At 40.4% G+C, this 21,140-nt stretch overlaps 1 protein-coding gene across 19 annotated transcripts in view; it reads left to right on the top strand.

Moving 5' to 3' along the window:
* Positions 1 to 21,140, top strand: part of CHD5 (chromodomain helicase DNA binding protein 5) — a 167,185-nt gene that overhangs the window by 72,413 nt on the left and 73,632 nt on the right. For 14 of the 19 annotated variants that reach the window (XM_077250360.1, XM_077250358.1, XM_077250347.1 and 11 more), the window contains exons 3-11: positions 5,539 to 5,721; positions 6,962 to 7,080; positions 8,252 to 8,526; positions 10,377 to 10,498; positions 11,838 to 11,964; positions 13,175 to 13,347; positions 16,264 to 16,497; positions 17,208 to 17,408; positions 18,202 to 18,413. In XM_077250360.1, the coding sequence (XP_077106475.1) occupies positions 5,539 to 5,721; positions 6,962 to 7,080; positions 8,252 to 8,526; positions 10,377 to 10,498; positions 11,838 to 11,964; positions 13,175 to 13,347; positions 16,264 to 16,497; positions 17,208 to 17,408; positions 18,202 to 18,413 (1,646 nt within the window). The remainder of the gene's footprint in view (positions 1 to 5,538; positions 5,722 to 6,961; positions 7,081 to 8,251; positions 8,527 to 10,376; positions 10,499 to 11,837; positions 11,965 to 13,174; positions 13,348 to 16,263; positions 16,498 to 17,207; positions 17,409 to 18,201; positions 18,414 to 21,140) is intronic. The other 5 variants (XM_077250361.1, XM_077250353.1, XM_077250363.1 and 2 more) reach the window with 1 other exon arrangement.

Genomic DNA, 21,140 nt, shown 5'->3' with positions numbered 1-21,140 from the left:
ATTACCAATATGCCAAGCAGTTAAGCTAGAGTCATTACTTAAGAAACCAAGCAGCATGCAAACCTTAGGGCTCATTCACACACCTGTGATTTTCTCATGCAAGTTTTATCAGTGCTTTTTTTTTTTATCAAAGTTTGGTCAGAGTGTCTGTTTTTTACTGTCAGAGTTTGGTTTAATTTGGTTAGTTTTTCTCGCCTAAGAAACAAGCAAAAAAGTTTCTCTGTCTTTTCCTATCTAACGTATGGCATCCGAGTGCTGTCCGATTTTTTTACAGACCCATAGACTTACAGTACCGATTTTTTTTTTTCAGATTGTTAGCGTTAGCTTCATTAAAACAAGGGTCACCATGACGGAAGTCATTGGATTCCATCGGGTGCTGTTGATCTGTTATATGACAAATCCAGTACTGCCTAAGGGTATGTTCACATGTTGAATATTTGCAGTTTACATTTTTGCAACTACTTAACATGTGCATACAGTCTTACAGTTGTGGCCAAAAGTATTGACACCCCTGCAATTCTGTCAGATAATACTCAGTTTCTTCTTGAAAATGATTGCAAACACAAATTCTTTGTTATTATTATTTTCATTTAATTTGTCTAAAATGAAAAAAACACAAAAAGAATTGTCCTAAAGCCAAATTGGATATAATTCCACACCAAACATAAAAAAGGGGGTGGACAAAAGTATTGGCACTGTTCGAAAAATCATGTGATGCTTCTCTAATTTGTGTAATTAACAGCACCTGTAACTTACCTGTGGCACCTAACAGGTGTTGGCAATAACTAAATCACACTTGCAGCCAGTTGACATGTTTTTGTTTTTTTTAACCATAACATTTTTATTTTATTAAACATTGTATAACAAAACAGGGTCGTACAAGTATTTAGTTTCTGTATAGTATGCATGAACAATAAACGATATAAACGATGTAAGGCTATCAATGACCTTAATTCTACAAAGACGTAAATGACAAAGACAAGACAAGACAGTAAGGAGTAGAAGGAAGGGAGGAAAGAGAAGAAAAAAAAAAAAGGGAAAAACCTCAGTTAAATCGATTAATCAAATCCGAACTCAGTCGCACTACAGGTCGGATCCCGCTGCATAATAATCCCACGGGGACCATATTGCCTGGAAGCGCACCACCGAGTCATTTAGTAAGGCTGTAAGGTGTTCCATCCTTCTGACATCCATGATCCGTCTAAGGAGGATCTGAAGCGAAGGGGGACTCGGCTGTCTCCAAAGACGCGCAATCAGGCATCTGGCCGCCGTAAGGATATGTTGCAATAATCTATTGGAGAGTTTGCCCATACCCGTCGCCCCGTAACCCAGGAGAAGCACCAGTGGGTTTAGTCAGTTGACATGGTTAAAGTTGACTCAACCTCTGTCCTGTGTCCTTGTGTGTACCACATTGAGCATGGAGAAAAGAAAGAAGACCAAAGAACTGTCTGAGGACTTGAGAAACCAAATTGTGAGGAAGCATGAGCAATCTCAAGGCTACAAGTCCATCTCCAAAGACCTGAATGTTCCTGTGTCTACCGTGCGCAGTGTCATCAAGAAGTTTAAAGCCCATGGCACTGTGGCTAACCTCCCTAGATGTGGACGGAAAAGAAAAATTGACAAGAGATTTCAACGCAACATTGTGCGGATGTTGGATAAAGAACCTCGACTAACATCCAAACAAGTTCAAGCTGCCCTGCAGTCCGAGGGTACAACAGTGTCAACCCGTACTATCCGTCGGCGTCTGAATGAAAAGAGACTGTTATGGTAGCAGACCCAGGAAGACCCCACTTCTTACCCCGAGACATAAAAAAGCCAGGCTGGAGTTTGCCAAAACTTACCTGAAAAAGCCTAAAACGTTTTGGAAGAATGTTCTCTGGTCAGATGAGACAAAAGTAGAGCTTTTTGGGCAAAGGCATCAACATAGAGTTTACAGGAGAAAAAAAGAGGCATTCAAAGAAAAGAACACGGTCCCTACAGTCAAACATGGCGGAGGTTCCCTGATGTTTTGGGATTGCTTTGCTGCCTCTGGCACTGGACTGCTTGACCGTGTGCATGGCTTTATGAAGTCTGAAGACTACCAACAAATTTTGCAGCATAATGTAGGGCCCAGTGTGAGAAAGCTGGGTCTCCCTCAGAGGTCATGGGTCTTCCAGCAGGACAATGACCCAAAACACACTTCAAAAAGCACTAGAAAATGTTTTGAGAGAAAGCACTGGAGACTTCTAAGGTGGCCAGCAATGAGTCCAGACCTGAATCCCATAGAACACCTGTGGAGAGATCTAAAAATGGCAGTTTGGAGAAGGCACCCTTCAAATATCAGGGACCTGGAGCAGTTTGCCAAAGAAGAATGGTCTAAAATTCCAGCAGAGCATTGTAAGAAACTCATTGATGGTTACCGGAAGCGGTTGGTCGCAGTTATTTTGGCTAAAGGTCGTGCAACCAAGTATTAGGCTGAGGGTGCCAATACTTTTGTCTGGCCCATTTTTGGAGTTTTGTGTGAAATGATCAATGTTTTGCCTTTTGCTTCATTCTCTTTTGTGTTTTTTCATTTAAAACAAATTAAATGAAGATAATAATACCAAAGAATTTGTGTTTGCAATCATTTTCAGGAAGACACTGAGTATTATCTGACAGAATTGCAGGGGTGTCAATACTTTTGGCCACAACTGTATGGTTTCCGTTAATAGAAGATATCGCAACGCTGGTATGAACAGGACAGTAAAAGAGCCTAGCTAAAATGTAGTTGTTTTGTGCATGTTGTTTCTCAATTTACAGCCTGCATTATATACTCCAGATTAAAAAACACAAAAATTGAGCTTAACTTGAGTTGGTACACATGCAAAGGTTAAACGCATGTTCACATTGGCCACAAAACATTAAAACCTACAAGCATTGCTTACTTTTTTCTCTTGTAGGTTTTAATTATATACTCCAGAGCTGCATTTATAATTCTGCAAAGCTGAAATCTCCCATCATTCCCTGCTGACTCAATGACTACATCAATCTTTTTTGGACAACAGTAAACAATTAAAACCAGTGAGCCCTTTTGGACACTTCCAAGCTTCGTGATCTCCAAGTAGAAGGGCTGTAAACATTTATGGGGGCAGAGTCTGCATTTCCAGCTAAGATAACTGTGCCCGAAATAAAATTGAAATGACGATATTCCTCGGTGTGACATTTTCATTGTAGACTCAGTGAATGTATTTTACCGGAACAGAATGTTCTTGGGATTAAATGACTTCTTTAATGTCTGTCATTTCTATCGCTGACCTTGTTTGGACTTTTTTAGGTCCTGCACATATTAGTTTAGTAATCAGTGGGATTTAAGCCATGGCATTCTGAGCGTCGATCCTCTTTTTCATGTATGTTGTAGTTAGTAAATTACTTGCTTTTTTTCAGGATAGAACAATTCTCTGGCATCTTTTCATAGAATTCTATGTTGTGCCGTTCTTCTGTTATTCCTCCTGGAAATTTAATGAATACATTGACAACGGGGTGTTACCGTTCCTATATAGTTGTGTGTATACATCTATGTATATACAGTCATGGCTGAAAGTGTTGGAACCCTTGAAATTCTAACAGAAAATGAAGTACGGTATTTCTCCCTAGAAAAATTTGCAATTACATACGTTTTATTATACACATGTTTATTTCCTTTGTGTGTATTGGAACAACACAAAAAAACGAGGAAAAAAGGCAAATTGGACAAAACCCCCCCAAAATGGGCCAGACAAAATTTTTGCACCCTCAAGTTAATATTTGGCTGCACACCCTTTGGAATAAATTTCTGCTATCAATCACTCCTATAATCATCAACAAGCTTCTTACATCTCTCAGCTGGAATTTTGGATCTAACTTCTTTTGCAAAGTGCTCCAGGTCTCTCATATGTGAAGGCGCCTTCTCCCAACAGCAATTTTAAGATCTCTCCAAAGGTGTTCAATGAGATTTAGATCTGGACCCATTGTGGCCACTTCAAAACTCTCCAGAACTTTGTTTCCATACATTTCGGGTGCTTCTTGAAGTATGTTTGGGGTCATTGTCCTTCTGGAAGACCCATGACCTAGAACGGAAACCCAGCTTTCTGACTCTGGGTGCAAGATTGGGGCCCAAAATCCTTTGGTTATTAGATTTCATGATGCCTTGCATACAGTCAAGGCACCCAGTTCCAGAGGCAGCAAAACAACCCCAAAGCATCTTTGAACCTCCACCATATTTGATTCTAGGTACTGTCCTCCTTGGTCTCCTATCCTGCGTTGCAAACTTTCATCAATTTTCCTCTGCATCCACATCCAGGGAGATTAGGTACAGTGCCATGAATTGTAAACTGATTATGTTCCGCACTGTGGACAAAGGAACATCAAGATCTTTGCTGATGGACTTATAACCTTGAGATTATTGATATTTTTCAACAATTTTGGTTCTCAAGTCCTCAGACAGTTCTCTTCTACACTTTCTGGTCTCCATGCTTAGTGTGGCACACACAGACACATAATGCACTGATTGAGTCAACTTTTCCCCTTTTTATCTAGTTTCATGTATGATTTTCATATTGCCCACACCTGTTACTTTCCACAGGTGAGTTTGAACCGAGCACACATGCTCGAAACAAAGTTGTTTACCCAAAATTTTGGAAAGGTCCCAACAATTTTGTCCAGCCCATTTTTGGGGTTTTGTGGGAAATTATGTCCAATTTTCATTTTATTCTTAGTTTTTTTTTGCATTGCTCCAATACATGCAAAGAAAATAAACAGGAGTATTACAAAATGTGTAATTACAATAATTTTCTTGGAGAAAGGTTTAAGGTGTTACATAGGACTGCAAAAAAAAATCTAATGTGATGTTTCACTTTAGATTGTAAGAAGTAAGTAGAAAATAGCTCACCTCTCCTTCCTGGAAATGGCAGCCCATGGTTTTGGGGTGTAACAGGGCAGGATCCCAGAAACCATTTAAAATCATTAAGTTGTATTACCGGTCTATGTTGGTGTTATTTGGAAATTAAAGTGGTTTTGAGAAACAGGACCCCAAAATAGCAGAGTAGATACTCCGACCTCTTCCCCTGGGTCCTGAATCAGATCCCCGCCTCTGCACGGGTCTCTTTATTTAAGCAGTAGGAGTGACGACACATCAACAGTTCAAATCATGGGCCCCAATGCAAAAGCTCCAACGGGCCCCTCAATTTTTGAAAGTCTTTAATAGTATTGGTCTTTTCATATAGGCCAAAGGGACTTTTTGGGCCCTTTGGGCTCCGGAGCCCGGGTGTGATTGCCGCTTATGAACCTATTGTAGTTATGCCTCTGATAGCCATGAGCTCAGTGTCCACAGATGATTTGAAACAATTACTGCCCTCCTAAGTCCGATAAGGGGAAATGCTGGTCTGATGTTTGGGGAAACTCCATTATTATGACATCCGCTATTGTTGCAGTGGAGGCTTTTTTGCCAATATAGTAATTTTCATAGAAATGAAGTGTCATCACTGAATATCTCCTGGGCCATCTCTCGTCTGGTTGACTACACTAAATATAATTTTCTTTCAGGGAAGTGATGAGGAGCTGTCAGAAAATGAAGAGGAGGTGGGGATGGAGAAGTCAGAAAGTGACGGCAGTGACTACGCCCCCAATAAGAAAAAGAAGAAAAAAATGAAGGAGAAGAAAGAAAAGAAATCCAAACGGAAAAAGAAAGATGGAGAAGACGAAGACAATGAAGAAACGTGTATAAAGGTAGCTTATTCCGAAGAAGTCTACAGCTACTTACTCAATAATAATTTCCCCCCCCCCCAAAAAAAAAAAAAAAATAAAATTGAAGGGTTTCTGGATAGCGTTCCCTGGTGAAGCCACATCTTTTTTGGTTTATCAGGCACTGCGCCATATGTCTTTCTTTATTGCAGTCTGGCTTCATGTTAGAAGAGGGATACGAAGACGTATTGGCTAACAGCCATTTTGCATGAAACCACGTTTCCCGATAGCTTAGAGGAAGAGTGGTGCGATTTTATATCGGTGGTGAGCGCCCCTTAGTAGCTTTTTGAGTTTTTATCATAGTAATTGGGTCCCACAGCCAAAATATACAGCGTTTTGCTCTATATCTTCAATAGAAGGGGACTGATCAGGTTTTGGCACACCTGGCAAACAAATTATTTTGCTAAGAGAGTCAACGGACATCTAGACATTTCCCCTTTAGAAGGGCAAATGTGATATTACTGATGGTCATAAATGTATTATTTGGAAGTCTACCAGAACTGGGACTACTCTTACATAGCTTACACAGAAGGACTGACGTCCATGATGTCGTAGTAGGACGTTTGGACAAGGGTTGTCTTCGCGAGACAGCCACTTTAAGTGTTTATTGACATGAATGGACTTTTTGTATTGGCGCCTGGCTTCCTTCAGGGCAGTTGAAAACAGACCATAGACTTAAAGCTGAGAAAACCAGTCAGTGTTGGACAAGAAACCCCTTTTTATTATGGCTCTTATGGCTCAGTCTTGGTGGTTGTACCTTCACCAATGGAGACAACTTCTGATATGTCTCTACAATATGTCTGAAATTGTTTTAAATCATATTTATATCTTACAACAAGCTGAGGCTAAATAATTGGAGTCAAGAAGGCTTTATCTCCGCTTATATGGGACAATCGCCATCTGCCTTCTTGCCTTCTTCAGGACCAACACTGTTGGATTATGAGTTGGACTTGATGGAACTCTCTTTTTTTTCTTTTCTTCAATCTTATCAATCAGGTTTTTTATATGCGATTTTCCCATAAGCTTCTCTTTCCTTGTTAAAGTTGTTGTAGAGAAAAACGTTATGAACAAATGTTACCGAGGACCCAATGTGTGTCATAGGGCTACCAGAACACAGCACGAGCCATAGATTTGAAGCCATAAGTCACAGCCGTGCAGCCACGAGTTGCCACGATTTATAGGCACTGTATATTACTTTCTAAGAGTATTCCATTTTATCGTAAAGGAGCCAAAGACCTCGGCACAGCTGATGGAGGAATGGGGACTGGACAACGTAGAGTATTCCTTCTCTGAGGAAGACTACCATACACTGACTAACTACAAGGCCTTCAGCCAGTTTCTCAGGTATTTACAACTGTCTTGAACCATTAAAAAGGTGTTAAATAGAAAGGATCAGCTCACACAATTATGAAGCGTCAACGCAGAGGAACTTGCTGTGCCGCAAGAAAGTGGGGTCAAATTTGAAAAAAGGGGATTCCAAAATCAGGGTCTTCATTAAAAAAAAACTTTTTTATTACAAAAATAAATTAAAAAGTCACTGTCTCAATGCCAGAGCTGAAAAATGGCTAGAACACTTGTTTTGAACAGGCGTCCTTAGTCATTGCATTCATTACAATGAATAAGGACACCTGTCTGAAGCACATTTGCTAGCCATTTTTTGGCTCTGGAACTGAAATTTATTTTTGTAATTAAAAATGTTTTTAATGAAGACCCTGATGCTGGAACCTCCATTTTTCTTTAAAAAAAGGCATGGAGGATGCTAATTTTATTAAAATGTGTGGTGCTGGATGGTATTATGGATGTTCCTAGGTACAGGGGGATTGCTTAGGATGTCCCATGACTTGAGATTTAAATGAATTGATACGTTTAGGTCCCCATATTGTGCTAGTTATATTTTTTTTGGGGGGAAAAGATTGACATAAAGTATATACACATGAATGATACGTAAAGGGTTAATCTCATCATCATAAATGGCTAAAATCACAAATGACCATTAAAAAAATACCAACTTTGCAATCTACTTGTTTTTAAAAATCCTCTCCAGTCTAAAGGAGGGAGGGATTTTTAATTTTATCGTTTTACTGCTTTTTGCTTAGGCTAGCGGCCACTTCTGTAGTCTCATCAGCGGTGGCCAGTGTCCTAGGCCAAGAGCGCAGCTCTTACAGCTGCCTGGATCCACCCATATTCAGTATCCCTGTGCTCTTCTGATACTGGAGAGGCAAAACTGACTCTGATTGCAACATCGGAAACTATATAGTTTGGGCCAATAGCGCAACCATGCCAGTGGTCCGAACTGCCAATTAAGCATGAGCGCACTGCCCCCTTATCAAGCAGGAAGGTGGGCGAGAGTGGTTGTATGATGAGATTGGCGGAGCCACTCTGGTCCAGGAGGGGAGATTTTTTTTTTCTAATTTTGGTGCCATTAATAAAGGAATGTCCAGAAGAGGACAACCCCATTAAGACCCCTTAGCTCCCTCCATGTGATGATATTTACTTTTTTTTATATCAATTTTAGACCTTTAATAGCAAAAAAGAACCCTAAGATTCCCATGTCCAAGATGATGACCGTGCTGGGTGCCAAATGGCGAGAATTCAGTGCCAATAACCCGCTGAAGGGCAGCTCGGCAGCGGCGGCGGCTGCGGCTGTCGCGGCGGCAGTTGAAACTGTGACAGTTGCTCCTCCGCTGTTAGTTGCTCCTCTGCCACCTGCTCAACCTCCTCCTATAAGAAAGGCAAAGACCAAGGAGGGGAAAGGTATGATCTTCATGGCGTTTATGGTGGCAATAAGAGGTGAAATTCCTTTTTTTGTTATTGCTAATACCTGCATTCATTATCAAGTTTTTGAACTTTTTTTCATTTTTTTTTAATTAAAAGCAATGTTCATGCTCCTGTTACAGTGGGGGAAATAATTATTTTATCCCTTGCTGATTGTGTAAGTTTGCCCACTGACAAAGACATGAACAGTCTATAATTTTAAGGGTAGGTTAATTTTAACATTGAGAGATAGAATATAAAAAATAAAATCCAAAAAATCACATTGTATAAATTATATAAATTTATATGTATTTTGCAGTGAGAAATAAGTATTTGATCCCCTACCAACCATAAAGAGTTGTGGTTCCTACAGACCAGTTTGATGCTCCCAATCAACTGGTTATCTGCATTATAGACAGCTGTCTCACATAGTCACCTTTATAAAAGACTCCTTTCCACAGACTCAATTAATCAGTCAGACTCTAACATCTACAACATGGGCCAGACCAAAGAGCTTTATAAGGATTTCAGGGACAAAATCATAGACCTGCACAAAGCTGGAATGGGCTGCAAAGCCATAAGTAAGGCGCTGGGTGAGAAGGAGACAACTGTTGGTGCAATAGTAAGAAAACGGAAGAAATACAAAATGACTGTCAATGGACATCGATCTGGGGCACCATGCAAAATCTCACCTTGTCCGGGTATCCTTGATCATGAGGAAGGGGAGAGATCAGCCTATAACTACATGGGGGAACTTGTTAATGATCTCAAGGCAGCTGGGACCACAGTCACCAAGAAAACCATTGGTAACACATTACGCTGTAAAGGTTTAAAATCCTGCAGTGCCCGCAAAGCCACCCCTGCTCAAGAAGGCTCATGTGCAGGCCCGTCTGAAGTTTGCCAACGAACACCTGGATCATTCTGTGAGTGATTTGGGAGAAGGTGCTGTGGTCAGAGGAGACAAAAATTCAGGTCTTTGGCATTAACTCAAATCGCCGTGTTTGGAGGAAGAGAAATGCTGCCTATGACCCAAAGAACACCATCCCCACTGTCACGCATGGAGGTGGAAACATTATGTTTTGCGGGTGTTTCTCTGCTAAGGGCACAGGGCTACTTCACCGCATCAATGGGAGAACGGATGGAGCCATGTACCGTAAAATCCTGAGTGACAACCTCCTTCCCTCCGCAGGACATTAAAAATGGGTCTTGGCTGGGTATTCCAGCAAGACAATGACCCAAGACATACAGCCAAGGCAACAAAGGAGTGGCTCAAAAAGAAGCACATTAAGGTCATGGAGTGGCCTAACCAGTTCCAGACCTTAATCCCATAGAGAACTTACGGAGGGAGTTGAAGTTCTGAGTTGCCAAGCGACAGCCTCAGAATCTTAATGATTTAGAGATGACCTGCAAAGAGGAGTGGACCAAAAATCATCCTGACATGTACGTAAACCTCATCAACTACAAAAAACCTCTGACTCCTGTGCTTGCCAACAAGTATTAAGTCTTGTTTGCCAGAGGGATCAAATACTTATTTCTCACTGCAAAATGCAATTAAATTTATACAATGTGATCTTCTGGATTTTATTTTTGATATTCTATCTCTCAATATTAAAATTAACCTGCCCTTAAAATTATAGACTGTTCATGTCTTTGTCAGTGGGCAAACTTACACAATCAGCAAAGGATCAAATACTTTTTCCCCCCACTGTATGTATAATTTTCGTTCATTTTAATTTATTTCTTTACTTGTTTTTTTTTATCAGTTAATCTAAATGTTGAGTTTTCAAGTTCCTACCTTTATTTTGCATGTATTATAATAACAACTGATTTCTAAATTATACTATACTTCCTTTTTTACTGCTAACTCTGCAATGTCTGATGTCCAGGGCCCGGTGTTAGGAAAAAATATAAATCCAAAGATTCTAAAAAGAAAGGAAAAGGGAAGAAAGTTGCAAACCTCAAGTTTAAATTTGGAGGAATGGTGAACAAAAGGAGAAAAGGTTCTTCGGTAAGTACCTAAACGTGGCTGGAAAAAAAAAAAAAAACGTAATAAAAATTGAAGCAACAATAAAAATTAGACTTCGTTTTACCGTTTTGTGTTTGCAGCGCCTGTGCAAACCTTTTATGTCTCCAGGGATGCAGACTATAGCTCACCCTGTTTGTTGTCTAATGCACAGGAACACATAAGTTGGCGTAGTTTTTGTATACACAAAACTTTTTTAACTTTTTTTTTTATTCTCTTCAAAACTTTATTTTATAGGCCACCAAGTAATTGATAGGGTACATTCATAACGGTTGTCAGCGAGGTGCCCCATTGCCATACTTTCGTAAAATAATAGACACTTTGGTCCCAGTTTATTATTTTATTGTGCTTTTTTTCCTCTAGTTTTTGGTGTTTTTTTCATTTGTTTTGTTTATTCATTTGCGCTTTATTCTTTTAATTTGCACTTTTTTAAAGTCTATTTTTTAAGCGTATTCCTGTTTTTGTGTTCATTATTATGGGCTGGATTTGAAGGGGATTTACAATCTCCAATATCCTATCCCAATATGTAGTAGGTGTAATAATAATAATAATATTAGCAAGTACCTCCAATCAGAAAAGTAGTATAGTTCTTCTGATTAGCTGTGTGGCTTACCCCATGCGCAGGGCATTGTAGTAGCTTGGGTTTCCATGGTTATGACCACTCATATAGGGACAGTTAGATGTTAGTGTTCGTAACCATGGATATCTAAGCTACTACAATGCCCTGCACATGGGGTAAGCGACAAAGCGAATCAGAAGAACTATACTACATTTCTAATTGAAGGTCTTTGCTAATGTTATAATCATTATTACACCTACTACACGTTGGGATAGGATCTTGGAGATGGGAATACTCCTTTTAATGGTTTCCTTTTTTAAAAAGTCAAATTTTTGGACAAATGCGCTCCAGTTCACCTCCCCGGAGTGATTTTATCTACGCGGGGAATTTTGACTTAAATTTTGTGACAATAAAAATATAAAGCATTTTTTTCATGAAATGTGTGCCCTGTTTTGTAGAATGTCGAGACAAAAAACAAAAGAAAAGTTACTTTAAACCCCCCCATAAATGATGAATTGGGCTCTTTGTGCTCCTCTCTGTCCCACAATGAATAAAGACAGCCTCAATGTAATTTAATAATTACATAATATATCTTACATAATAAGCCACTGTCACAATCCGCTTATCCAGTCCACAATTTGCCAACGTTACTTCCAAATTCTTAGACCTTCATCAGACTAATCAATAGTAGAAAGCTGAAATTAAAGGTTTGTATAGGGGGCGAGTCTGACCGTTTACATCACATATTTCTTCTTGTATATCCAGAGTGAAGAGGACGATAGAGAGGAGTCTGACTTTGACAGCGCAAGTATCAATAGCACCTCTGTCCGGTCGGATATTTCGGGTGGTCTAGGAAAGAAAGGAAAACGAAGGAAGAAGAAAAATAAAAGGAGTAAGTATTGGTATTCTTTTCTTTTTTATTTTTTTCAGGTGCTTTTAGGGTATCAGCAAAACAGCCATCATGGGGCATAGCTATAACCACAGACCCCATTTATGTAGGAGGGAATTATTTTTTAGTAGGAGGCTCCTTGTTATCGATCCTCATCCTTGAGTAGTCTCTTGCTCATTGAGAACCTGTCTTGTCCTTCACTACATCGACGGCTCATTTGTGTAATACTTAATTCCTCATTTGGTGGCGCTGCAGGGAAATAGAACACTCACTGCCATGTTTAGGGCAGCATGGTGGCTCAGTGGTTAGCACTGTAACATAGCCCTGGGATCCCACCAAGGACAACATCTGCAAGGAGTTTGTATGTTCTCCTCGTGGTTATGTGGGTTTTCTCCTTTTTTCATTTATTTATTTTGTCCATGTCTGATTTTTTTTTCCTTGGACTGAAAAAAAAATATCACAAAATACACGATTTGCCTCCGAGAATTGAATGTCACTCGTCCACTCATGTCTATTTGTATGTGAAAAAAAAATTGGACCGCGCTTGGATGACATTTTCATTGACTGCATGGAGGTGTGGAGACTTTTATTTTTTCTCTCCACCTCCGAGAAAATCGAATCTCACTCTGATCAAACTCCGATCAGAGTCCGATTAGCATAATCTGACCAATTAAGAGTTAAATATGCAAATACATTTCAGAGAAGTGCATGCATGGCTCTTATGTCTCCTTACTCTGACATGTCAGGCTTGGCTTGTCACTCTCCACAAGGAGAAACATTGCCCCTTAGATCTCGGATGCAGAGGAAACGTGTGAACCTACCGTAACAATTTGGGATTGTCAAAAGTGGACAACCCCCTTTTGTTAGTAGGGTTCTCCAAAAATAAACTGAGTAGAAAATATCTCAACGCGAAGACCCCCTAGTGATCAAGTTGAGTCTGTGGGAAGACCGTCCCTAATAAAATTAATGGGTGGTCCTTGTAATAAATGTCAGGTCCTCCAGAGCCAAGAGGCGCCCTTTGCGTCTGCTCTCTGTTTTGGCGTTACAATAAGGATACTTTTCGGAGAATCCCTTTTAAGGACCCCAATAAGACCCTATTATGACCCCCCTATCTATTATCTAGAGCCTGATTGGCCATAAATTATACCTAGCGATGTTACCCATTGAAAATTCTCGATCAAAAAAAGTCATTTATAATCTGATTTGTATCTAGTTGAAGTTGGAGAAGGAGATGGATATGAAACAGACCACCAGGACTACTGCGAAGTCTGTCAACAGGGAGGAGAGATAATCCTTTGTGACACGTGTCCTCGTGCCTATCACCTTGTCTGCCTGGATCCAGAACTGGAGAAAGCCCCTGAGGGCAAGTGGAGCTGTCCACACTGCGTAAGAGCCGTCTTTAGTCTGTCTGACCATTACCAATTGTCTCAATATATTAAAGCCAAGTTGTCGTGCGAAAATGAATCATGTTTTTTTTAAGATATTTTTTTATTTATTTGGGAAGCATAAAAAAAACTTTATAAATTTGGTATCAATGTAATCGTACTGACCTGCAGAGAAAAGTCAGCATGTTATTTTCTCCATACAGCGAGCGGCGTAAATATGGACCCTAACAAACAAGAGCAGAATTGCCTTTTATTTATTTATTTTTTTTACATTTCTCAAAGATTTTTTTTCTGCCTCCAAATATATGGTAAATGAAATGGTGCAAGTGCAAGAATAAAACTATTCCTGCAAAAAAAAATTAAAAATAAACATAAGTCCTCATATGCTTATGTAGACAGGAAAAAAAAACCTAATAAAAAAAAGAAAACAAAACAAAGAAAAACAATGGCCTGACATGGGCAGTATGGTGGCTCAGTGGTTAGCGCTTTATGGTGGCTCAGTGGTTAGCTCTTTTTGGAGGCTCAGTGGTTAGCACTGTATGGTGGCTCAGTGGTTAGCACTGTATGGTGGCTCAGTGGTTAGCTCTTTTTGGTGGCTCAGTGGTTAGCACTGTATGGTGGCTCAGTGGTTAGCTCTTTTTGGAGGCTCAGTGGTTAGCACTGTATGGTGGCTTAGTGTTTAGCTCTTTTTGGAGGCTCAGTGGTTAGCACTGTATGGTGGCTCAGTGGTTAGCTCTTTTTGGTGGCTCAGTGGTTAGCACTGTTGCTTTGCAGCGCTGGGGTCCTGGATTCAAACCCCACCAAGGCTAACATCTGCAAGGAGTTTGTATGTTCTCCCCATGTTGGCGTGGCTTTCCTCCAGGTTCTCCGGTTTCCCTCCACACTCCAAAGACATACTGATAGGGAATCTAGATTGTGGGCCCCAATGGGGACAGTGATGAGGTCTGTAAAGCGATGCGGAATTAATGGCGCTATATAAGTGCGTAAACTAATTAAAAGTACTGTAACCATCAAGTGTATTGTGCCGCCACCTAGTGTATACTGCAACCATCAAGCGTATTGTGCCCATGGACTGAAATAAATCACTTCAACTACAAAAGTTCCGTATTTTCCTAAAACAGCCCCCTTTCCGAGCCATGTACTACCCCCATATACTGAAATAAGTTGACAGATCACTTTCTAGCCGAAATTGAGTGTCTGTGATTTCCATCCAGGATTGTTATTTCCTGAATGAATCTGTCGACGTCCTGTCTGCGTTATTCACGGTGTAGACTCTGGTGTCTCACTATATATCACACAGACTCCATCATTATCTTAAGACGTTTTGAACATTCTGTTTTGATATTTTATTGAAAAAAAAAGAGATGAAGGAAAATGATGTTTAAGATAAGCTCAGCTGGAAGAGTGAGCGATTCATTGTCACTTCTCGGCTGTCTCCCGCTGAGCGCTGAAATCAGATGAATATTGATGATGGAGTTTATTTTGGTAGGTCCCCGGTGAGAGAGGTTGTGTATATTTTGGTTCCTGGAACATGTTGTATCTATAACAATCTTACGTTATATCATACCCATAACAGCCTAATAATCCCTAAAATCCATCATCGTCTCATCATCACACATGGGTTGTCACCCAGTTCTTCTGGACTCGCGAGGAACAGCTCTGATACATCCCTTGCTCTCAACACACACCTAGACAAAATCTACCATTATTCCTACACAAAACATGAGCTGTACCTGCAGCCCCAACGTGCGTTTCGCATGGGCTTCCTCTGGGGGCTGTGTATGCCTTCCCTCTAGTTATGGACCATTATTGTCTTTTTTATCTTATTACGTATTGGTGGACATGGACTCCATGTTTTGTGTACTGGGAGTGTCCGTATTGATTGTATTCTATGGCCATTTTTATAGAGGTTTCGCCATATTTATACTATATGCAGGATGTCACTGGATCAAATGATATTGATTCTAAGAAATCTTCCATCCAGGAATTTATGGAAGCTGAAACAGCTATCCCAGAAACAGAGCTAAAAAATCAGCGGTCAGATTTAATTTTTATTAAGACTTACTAATTCCTGTAACTGAATAAAGCCAATAAATATAGTAATCTACAGTAACTTATACAATTTTCCATGCCACTAACTGTAACAGTTTGCCACATTCTTCAAGATCTCTACTTGCTGTCAACCAATCGAAGCTTTCATTGTTAATCTCCTGTGGGTACAAAGATGTCCTCAAAAATGGTGAATGAGCGTTCGTTAGCGTGTTTTTTTGGCCGGTTATCGGCTTGCATGAGCATGCGGGCGATCATCCGAAGAACTAGCAAAAGGCTCATTGGTGGGTGATTGGATCGTTCAGGCCAGAATTAAAATCATTGTTCTCGACAGCACATCGTCCTACGTAACCGGGAGATGTGCTGCTGATAACGATGCTATACTACTTGCACACAACTCTGGTCGGCCTGTCCGATCAGGCTACTAAACGGCCAGTGATCTACTTGTATGTAGCCGATTAGGGAGATTTTCCAATCCACAGCGGATCAATTATGTAGCAGATTTTTACTCCTTGTTTCCCTCCTTTGGTGTAAATGGGTGAATTCCATGGAGAATGCACAGCACAATCCACATCCATCACTTGCTGATTTTGCCACGAAATTGCCATGGATTTGGACCATAGCGGAAGCAGAAATATTCTGCCACGTGCATCTTCAGCTTTCATAATCCCATGTCTAATGTAATGTTTGTAAACTATAGGTTAAACAAAAGTGGAAATGGGGTACACTTTGAAATGGGATGCGTCTTTCTATCACTAGGTTTGGTGGGTAGCCGGTTTCGCTAACACGTGGGATTGGTGCGCCATTTATCTACTAAGGGTAGATCATGTAGAACTTAATAATAGTGACACTGGCTCTGTATCTCTAGGAGAAGGAGGGCATCCAGTGGGAGCCGAAGGAGGAAGAGGAGGAGGAAGAGGATGTTGGAGGAGGAGGAGAAGAAGATGATGAAGAAGACGACCATATGGAATTTTGCCGTGTCTGTAAAGATGGAGGGGAGCTCCTGTGTTGTGACACTTGCCCTTCCTCCTACCATTTGCACTGTCTTAACCCACCTTTGCCTGAAATACCAAATGGGGAATGGTTATGCCCACGCTGCACTGTAAGTGGCATTATGCCGCCCTTACCACCCACAGATTCACCCTCGGTAGATGGAAATGATTACACTTTGAGATGAGCATTGATCCACCCGATTCGCTGATTTGCCAGCCTTATCTCGCACTATCTCTGTCTTACATTTTTAGCTCCTCTGTTCCATCATATTCTAGAGCCTTTTCAAAGAGTTACAGTCCTGTCTGTAGAAATGGATCAATATCTGTCTTATAGCTCATTGCTCCTGCCATGAATTATTCATAAAGGCATTTTCACGATTCAATTCCAACTCTGTATAATGATGAACACAAGCTACAAACAACATGGATCTATATTTTGTATTTATATTTATATTTTATAGTTTTATCTAATTTACTTGATGCATTTTTTCCTTATGTATTACTGGGATCTAAGCTCTGATTTTCTGATACAGAATTCCCTTCTCGGAGGTAATGGATAAAATTCTGGTTGCCTTTTTCCACCACTAGAGGGAGCTTACTGCATACTTTTATTTTGCCGAGTTCGGTAAACACTCTTGAGTTCCCCCTTGTGGTGGAAAAAAGTTTGGTATGATGGAGGTACGGTAGCTATTCTCTGGGGTTGGTTAGGATAAAATGGGGTAGGTCATCAACTAGTATCAGGAGGGTTGGGCACGGTCTAATTTTTAGGGACCCCTTTTTTATTTTTTTAGCCTCTAATATATACACAAATCTCTTACAGTGTCCGCCTTTAAAAGGCAAAGTTCAAAGAATTCTTCATTGGGTATGGAGAGAACCCCCTACAAATGTATCAGGACCTATTGGTGAGATTGATCCCCTCATGCCCACTCCGAAGCCCATGGAAGGCATTCCGGAACGTGAATTTTTTGTCAAGTGGGCAGGACTCTCCTATTGGCACTGCTCATGGGTGAAAGAATTACAGGTGAGAAATTAATTGTAGAATAATACAAAAAAAAATTTACCTTGCCTTACCTTTAATTTGGAATTTTCAAACAGTTTTACGCCAGAATTCTGGCAAAATACTGTTTGATAAATCGGGGTTTTAGTGTATTGGAAAGCCCAAGAACCTTAAATGGTAAAATAAGGAAAGATAAACTCAGGGTAAAATTTATATCTTTTGTGGATGGATCATAATGCAGAAATTTAGTAAACCCTCAGAGACAATCCTTGTATTATGTTCCACCTCCTCTAGAATCGGTTCTCTTCCTCTAAAAGGGTTGTCCACTACTCGTCCAATGGTTGTACAAAGGATAGGCCCATTAGCGGACGCTGATTGGCTACAGGGCTCATGTGACATAATATTGTCAGGGGAGCCTTGGGAGACCCAGCACTGCCAACGCTGGAATGGCACTGGTGCTGAAGGTGAGTATCGGTTATTTTATGGTATTTAAGCGTAGTGGACAACCTCTTTAGTTGTAAAGCGAGTATTCCTATCTTGTGCATTTATTGCATATCCACCGAATATGTAATACTTGTCAAATCGGTGCGGGTCGCACTGCCCGAACTCCCACATATCTGTTCTTCTAGCTATGAACTAGTGAGCAAGTTATGGATACAGCCAAGTGGGTGGTCCTTGCATCTATCAGACGTTTATGGTATATCTTAAAGTGTGAATACTTCTTTAACTCACATATAATAGGTGAAACTGAAACCGTTTTAAATGAAAAAAGGTTGTCCTAAGCTCTGGAGATTAAATAACTTTGCCTATTTATCAGCTTGAGCTTTACCACACGGTAATGTTCCGTAATTACCAAAGAAAGAACGACATGGATGACCCGCCGCCATTTGATTACGGATCAGGGGACGAGGAAAGCAAGAGTGAGAAACGGAAAACGAAGGACCCTCATTATGCAAAAATGGAGGAGAAATACTATCGTTATGGTATAAAACCAGAGTGGATGATGATACACCGGATAATGAACCATAGGTAGGAGACATCTCTGAGCACCTTCCAATCTAGTGTAGAAACGATTGTCATACATAACTAAGAAACTATGTCAAAGTTGTCGAGCAAAAATTAATATGATCACCTTTTTGTAATTTATATATAATATAGATACAGTCTGTATAAAATGCTAAATAACTATACTTTATCTTATACTGATCCAGCGTTACAACTTGCATTATACTCCAGAGCTGCATTCATAATTCTGCTGATTGTCACTGGAAACAGTCAATAGGTTTGTCAATGGATGCACCTATTCCAGATTAGTCGAGCTCCTATACTATTAGCTTTTCCTACATTATGTTACTGATGCAAGTGTTGACCCTTTAAAAGCCTCTGCAAGTAATAGAAAATTTGACATACTGTATATAATTTGAGAATTGAGTTTGTTTGCGCTCTTATTTTTTATTGGTCATTAGGTTGTATACTGTCCCTTTTAAGGTAGTTGCTTAAAGTGCACATATGGAGTTAGTCTGGAAAGTTAAAGTGGAACTGGATTTTCAACATACTTTACATAAATTAATAGAATAGGCAAATATAAGAAACTTTGTAATATATTTTATCAGTGAATTCTGATTCCTTCCCCACTTATCACTTCTTTCCCTCCCCCCATAACCTAAACATGTCACTCACTCTGAAAATAAAACAGATTAAAGCGAAGACTAACCGCCAGCTCACTGTGATGTCATGTTACACAGCCCATTACACTCTATGGAGAGGGGATTGGGAGGAGCAGAGTGAGGAAACAGGCAGAGGGAGACCCAAAAAGATCGTGCTGAGCTTTCTAACAAGTCTTTCACCTCAGTGCTGAATTCACATTCACACAGCTCAGTACTTCTGTATATTGTTCTCTGCGGCCCTTGCTGTTTTTTATCTGTGTGCTAAAAAAGGAAATAAGAGCAGGAGTCAATCCCTATGTGCTGTGCTAAGTATGGGGGGTATAATCTGCTAGTCTCTTCCCACCTGCACAGTGTGGATTGCTAACTAACAGTCTGCAAAGTGGAAAAATTGGGAAAATGCAGGACGCAAGTCATATAATGGCCAGATATAGTGTTATACCTTATATACACACAGGATAGCTTATTCTGAAAAGTACAGTTATCCTTTAAGGAATAAAAAAATGATTTCTCTTATACATTATTAATGACCACAAAGCTGAATTTGACCTTGACAGCAAAATGCTGCTCATAAAAGATCTTTATGGTCGGTAGATTTACAGACGGGGAGACGCAATAAAGACATCACTTTATAAAGGTGACAGTAGAAAACACCGTCGGATACTTGGTGTTCTATGAGGAACTATGCCGTCTGAATCTTAAGGCCGAATGTATTTATCCTTAAAAGTTAATCTCCTTGTCCTCTCTGCATCACGAGCGCAGTAAGTGTCACTTGTCCTCAGTCAGGAGAATGGTGCAAGGAGAATAATAATTGTGTATATTCCGTACTTGTAAGACATGGCGTCCCTCCGTGCTGTTGTCTAGGACCGTCTTATATTTGCCCGTGTGTCCGCTCTTTGCTCTTCGTGTGATGAGATCAGGGGCACATAGGGTCAGATAACAGAATACTAATCAGGTTGTTGCCTGTTTACAACCAGCCATAAGATAGATTTACTTATACAGTTTTTAAGAAAACTCCAACTGAAAAATGTTAAAAGTCATAATCTGAAAAGTTTTCTCAGCTTCGAAGCCATAGAAAGACAGGAGGAGATTATCTACAAGCATCTGATTCAGCTGCTAATTTCTCATTGAGGTCATCCTGAGACTTCCCACTGTGAGAGGGTGGAAGAGCTGCTGATTTCTGAATCTTGTCACAGAACGGTTTACTGGACCAGATGTAACATTGAATTTTTGGTTAAAACATAGGGTTGAAATTACACGAGTGGACTGCTGTCAATGGGGACGGACTGACTAAAATACATTACAGTCAGGGGCTTACGTAGAAACCATTGGGGCTCCATAGCAAAAGTTTTATAATTGGGCTCCCCTTGCAAAACAAAAATTCAGCAGGGTCACGGCACATACGCGCAATCACAGGGAATACCTCCCACCTTTTATAAACACGGAGGGGGATATGTATTGCCTGCTGTAGTCAGAAATTGTGCCCCTATTGAAGCCCCTTTGTGTTCTCATTCACTACCAGACCCCTGCCATGGTCCCCATAGGTTATGATGGACCAAATAATGCTAGCCTCACATGCCGTATTATACCCCCACATAATTTGCCCCCACAGTATCCCACTCACGTACAGTATGATTAACCCAGAGTGACCCCAGTAAAGTAAGATGCCCCCAATTCAGTATCATGTCCCTATAGTTTCTCCACATAGTATAATGACCCCAACAGTGAGTCCTCTATTCAGAATGAGACCTTAGCCAACCCCTGACACATATGATCCATCCAAGTCCCCACACACTGAATGATACCCCTGCACATAGTTTTACTACCCCTATTCACAGCATGATGCCTCCTATACACAGTGTGACTACGCAGCTCCCCTATACATGGTATGATGGCCCCCCTAAACATAGTATGATGCCCTCCTATATACAGTATGATGACCCTACAGCTCCTCTATACACTGTATGATGGCCCACTATATACATTATGATGACCACCATATTCACATTATGATGCCCTTAAAGCCCCCAACTCCTGTATACATAGTATGATTACCCCTACATCTCACCTATACACGTTATGATGGCCCCAC

Source organism: Ranitomeya variabilis, chromosome 4 (assembly GCF_051348905.1).
Source record: "Ranitomeya variabilis isolate aRanVar5 chromosome 4, aRanVar5.hap1, whole genome shotgun sequence".
Classification (NCBI taxonomy): Eukaryota; Metazoa; Chordata; class Amphibia; order Anura; family Dendrobatidae; genus Ranitomeya; species Ranitomeya variabilis.
The sequence above is the reverse complement of the archived record's forward strand: the minus strand, read 5'-3'. Positions and strand labels throughout refer to the sequence as shown.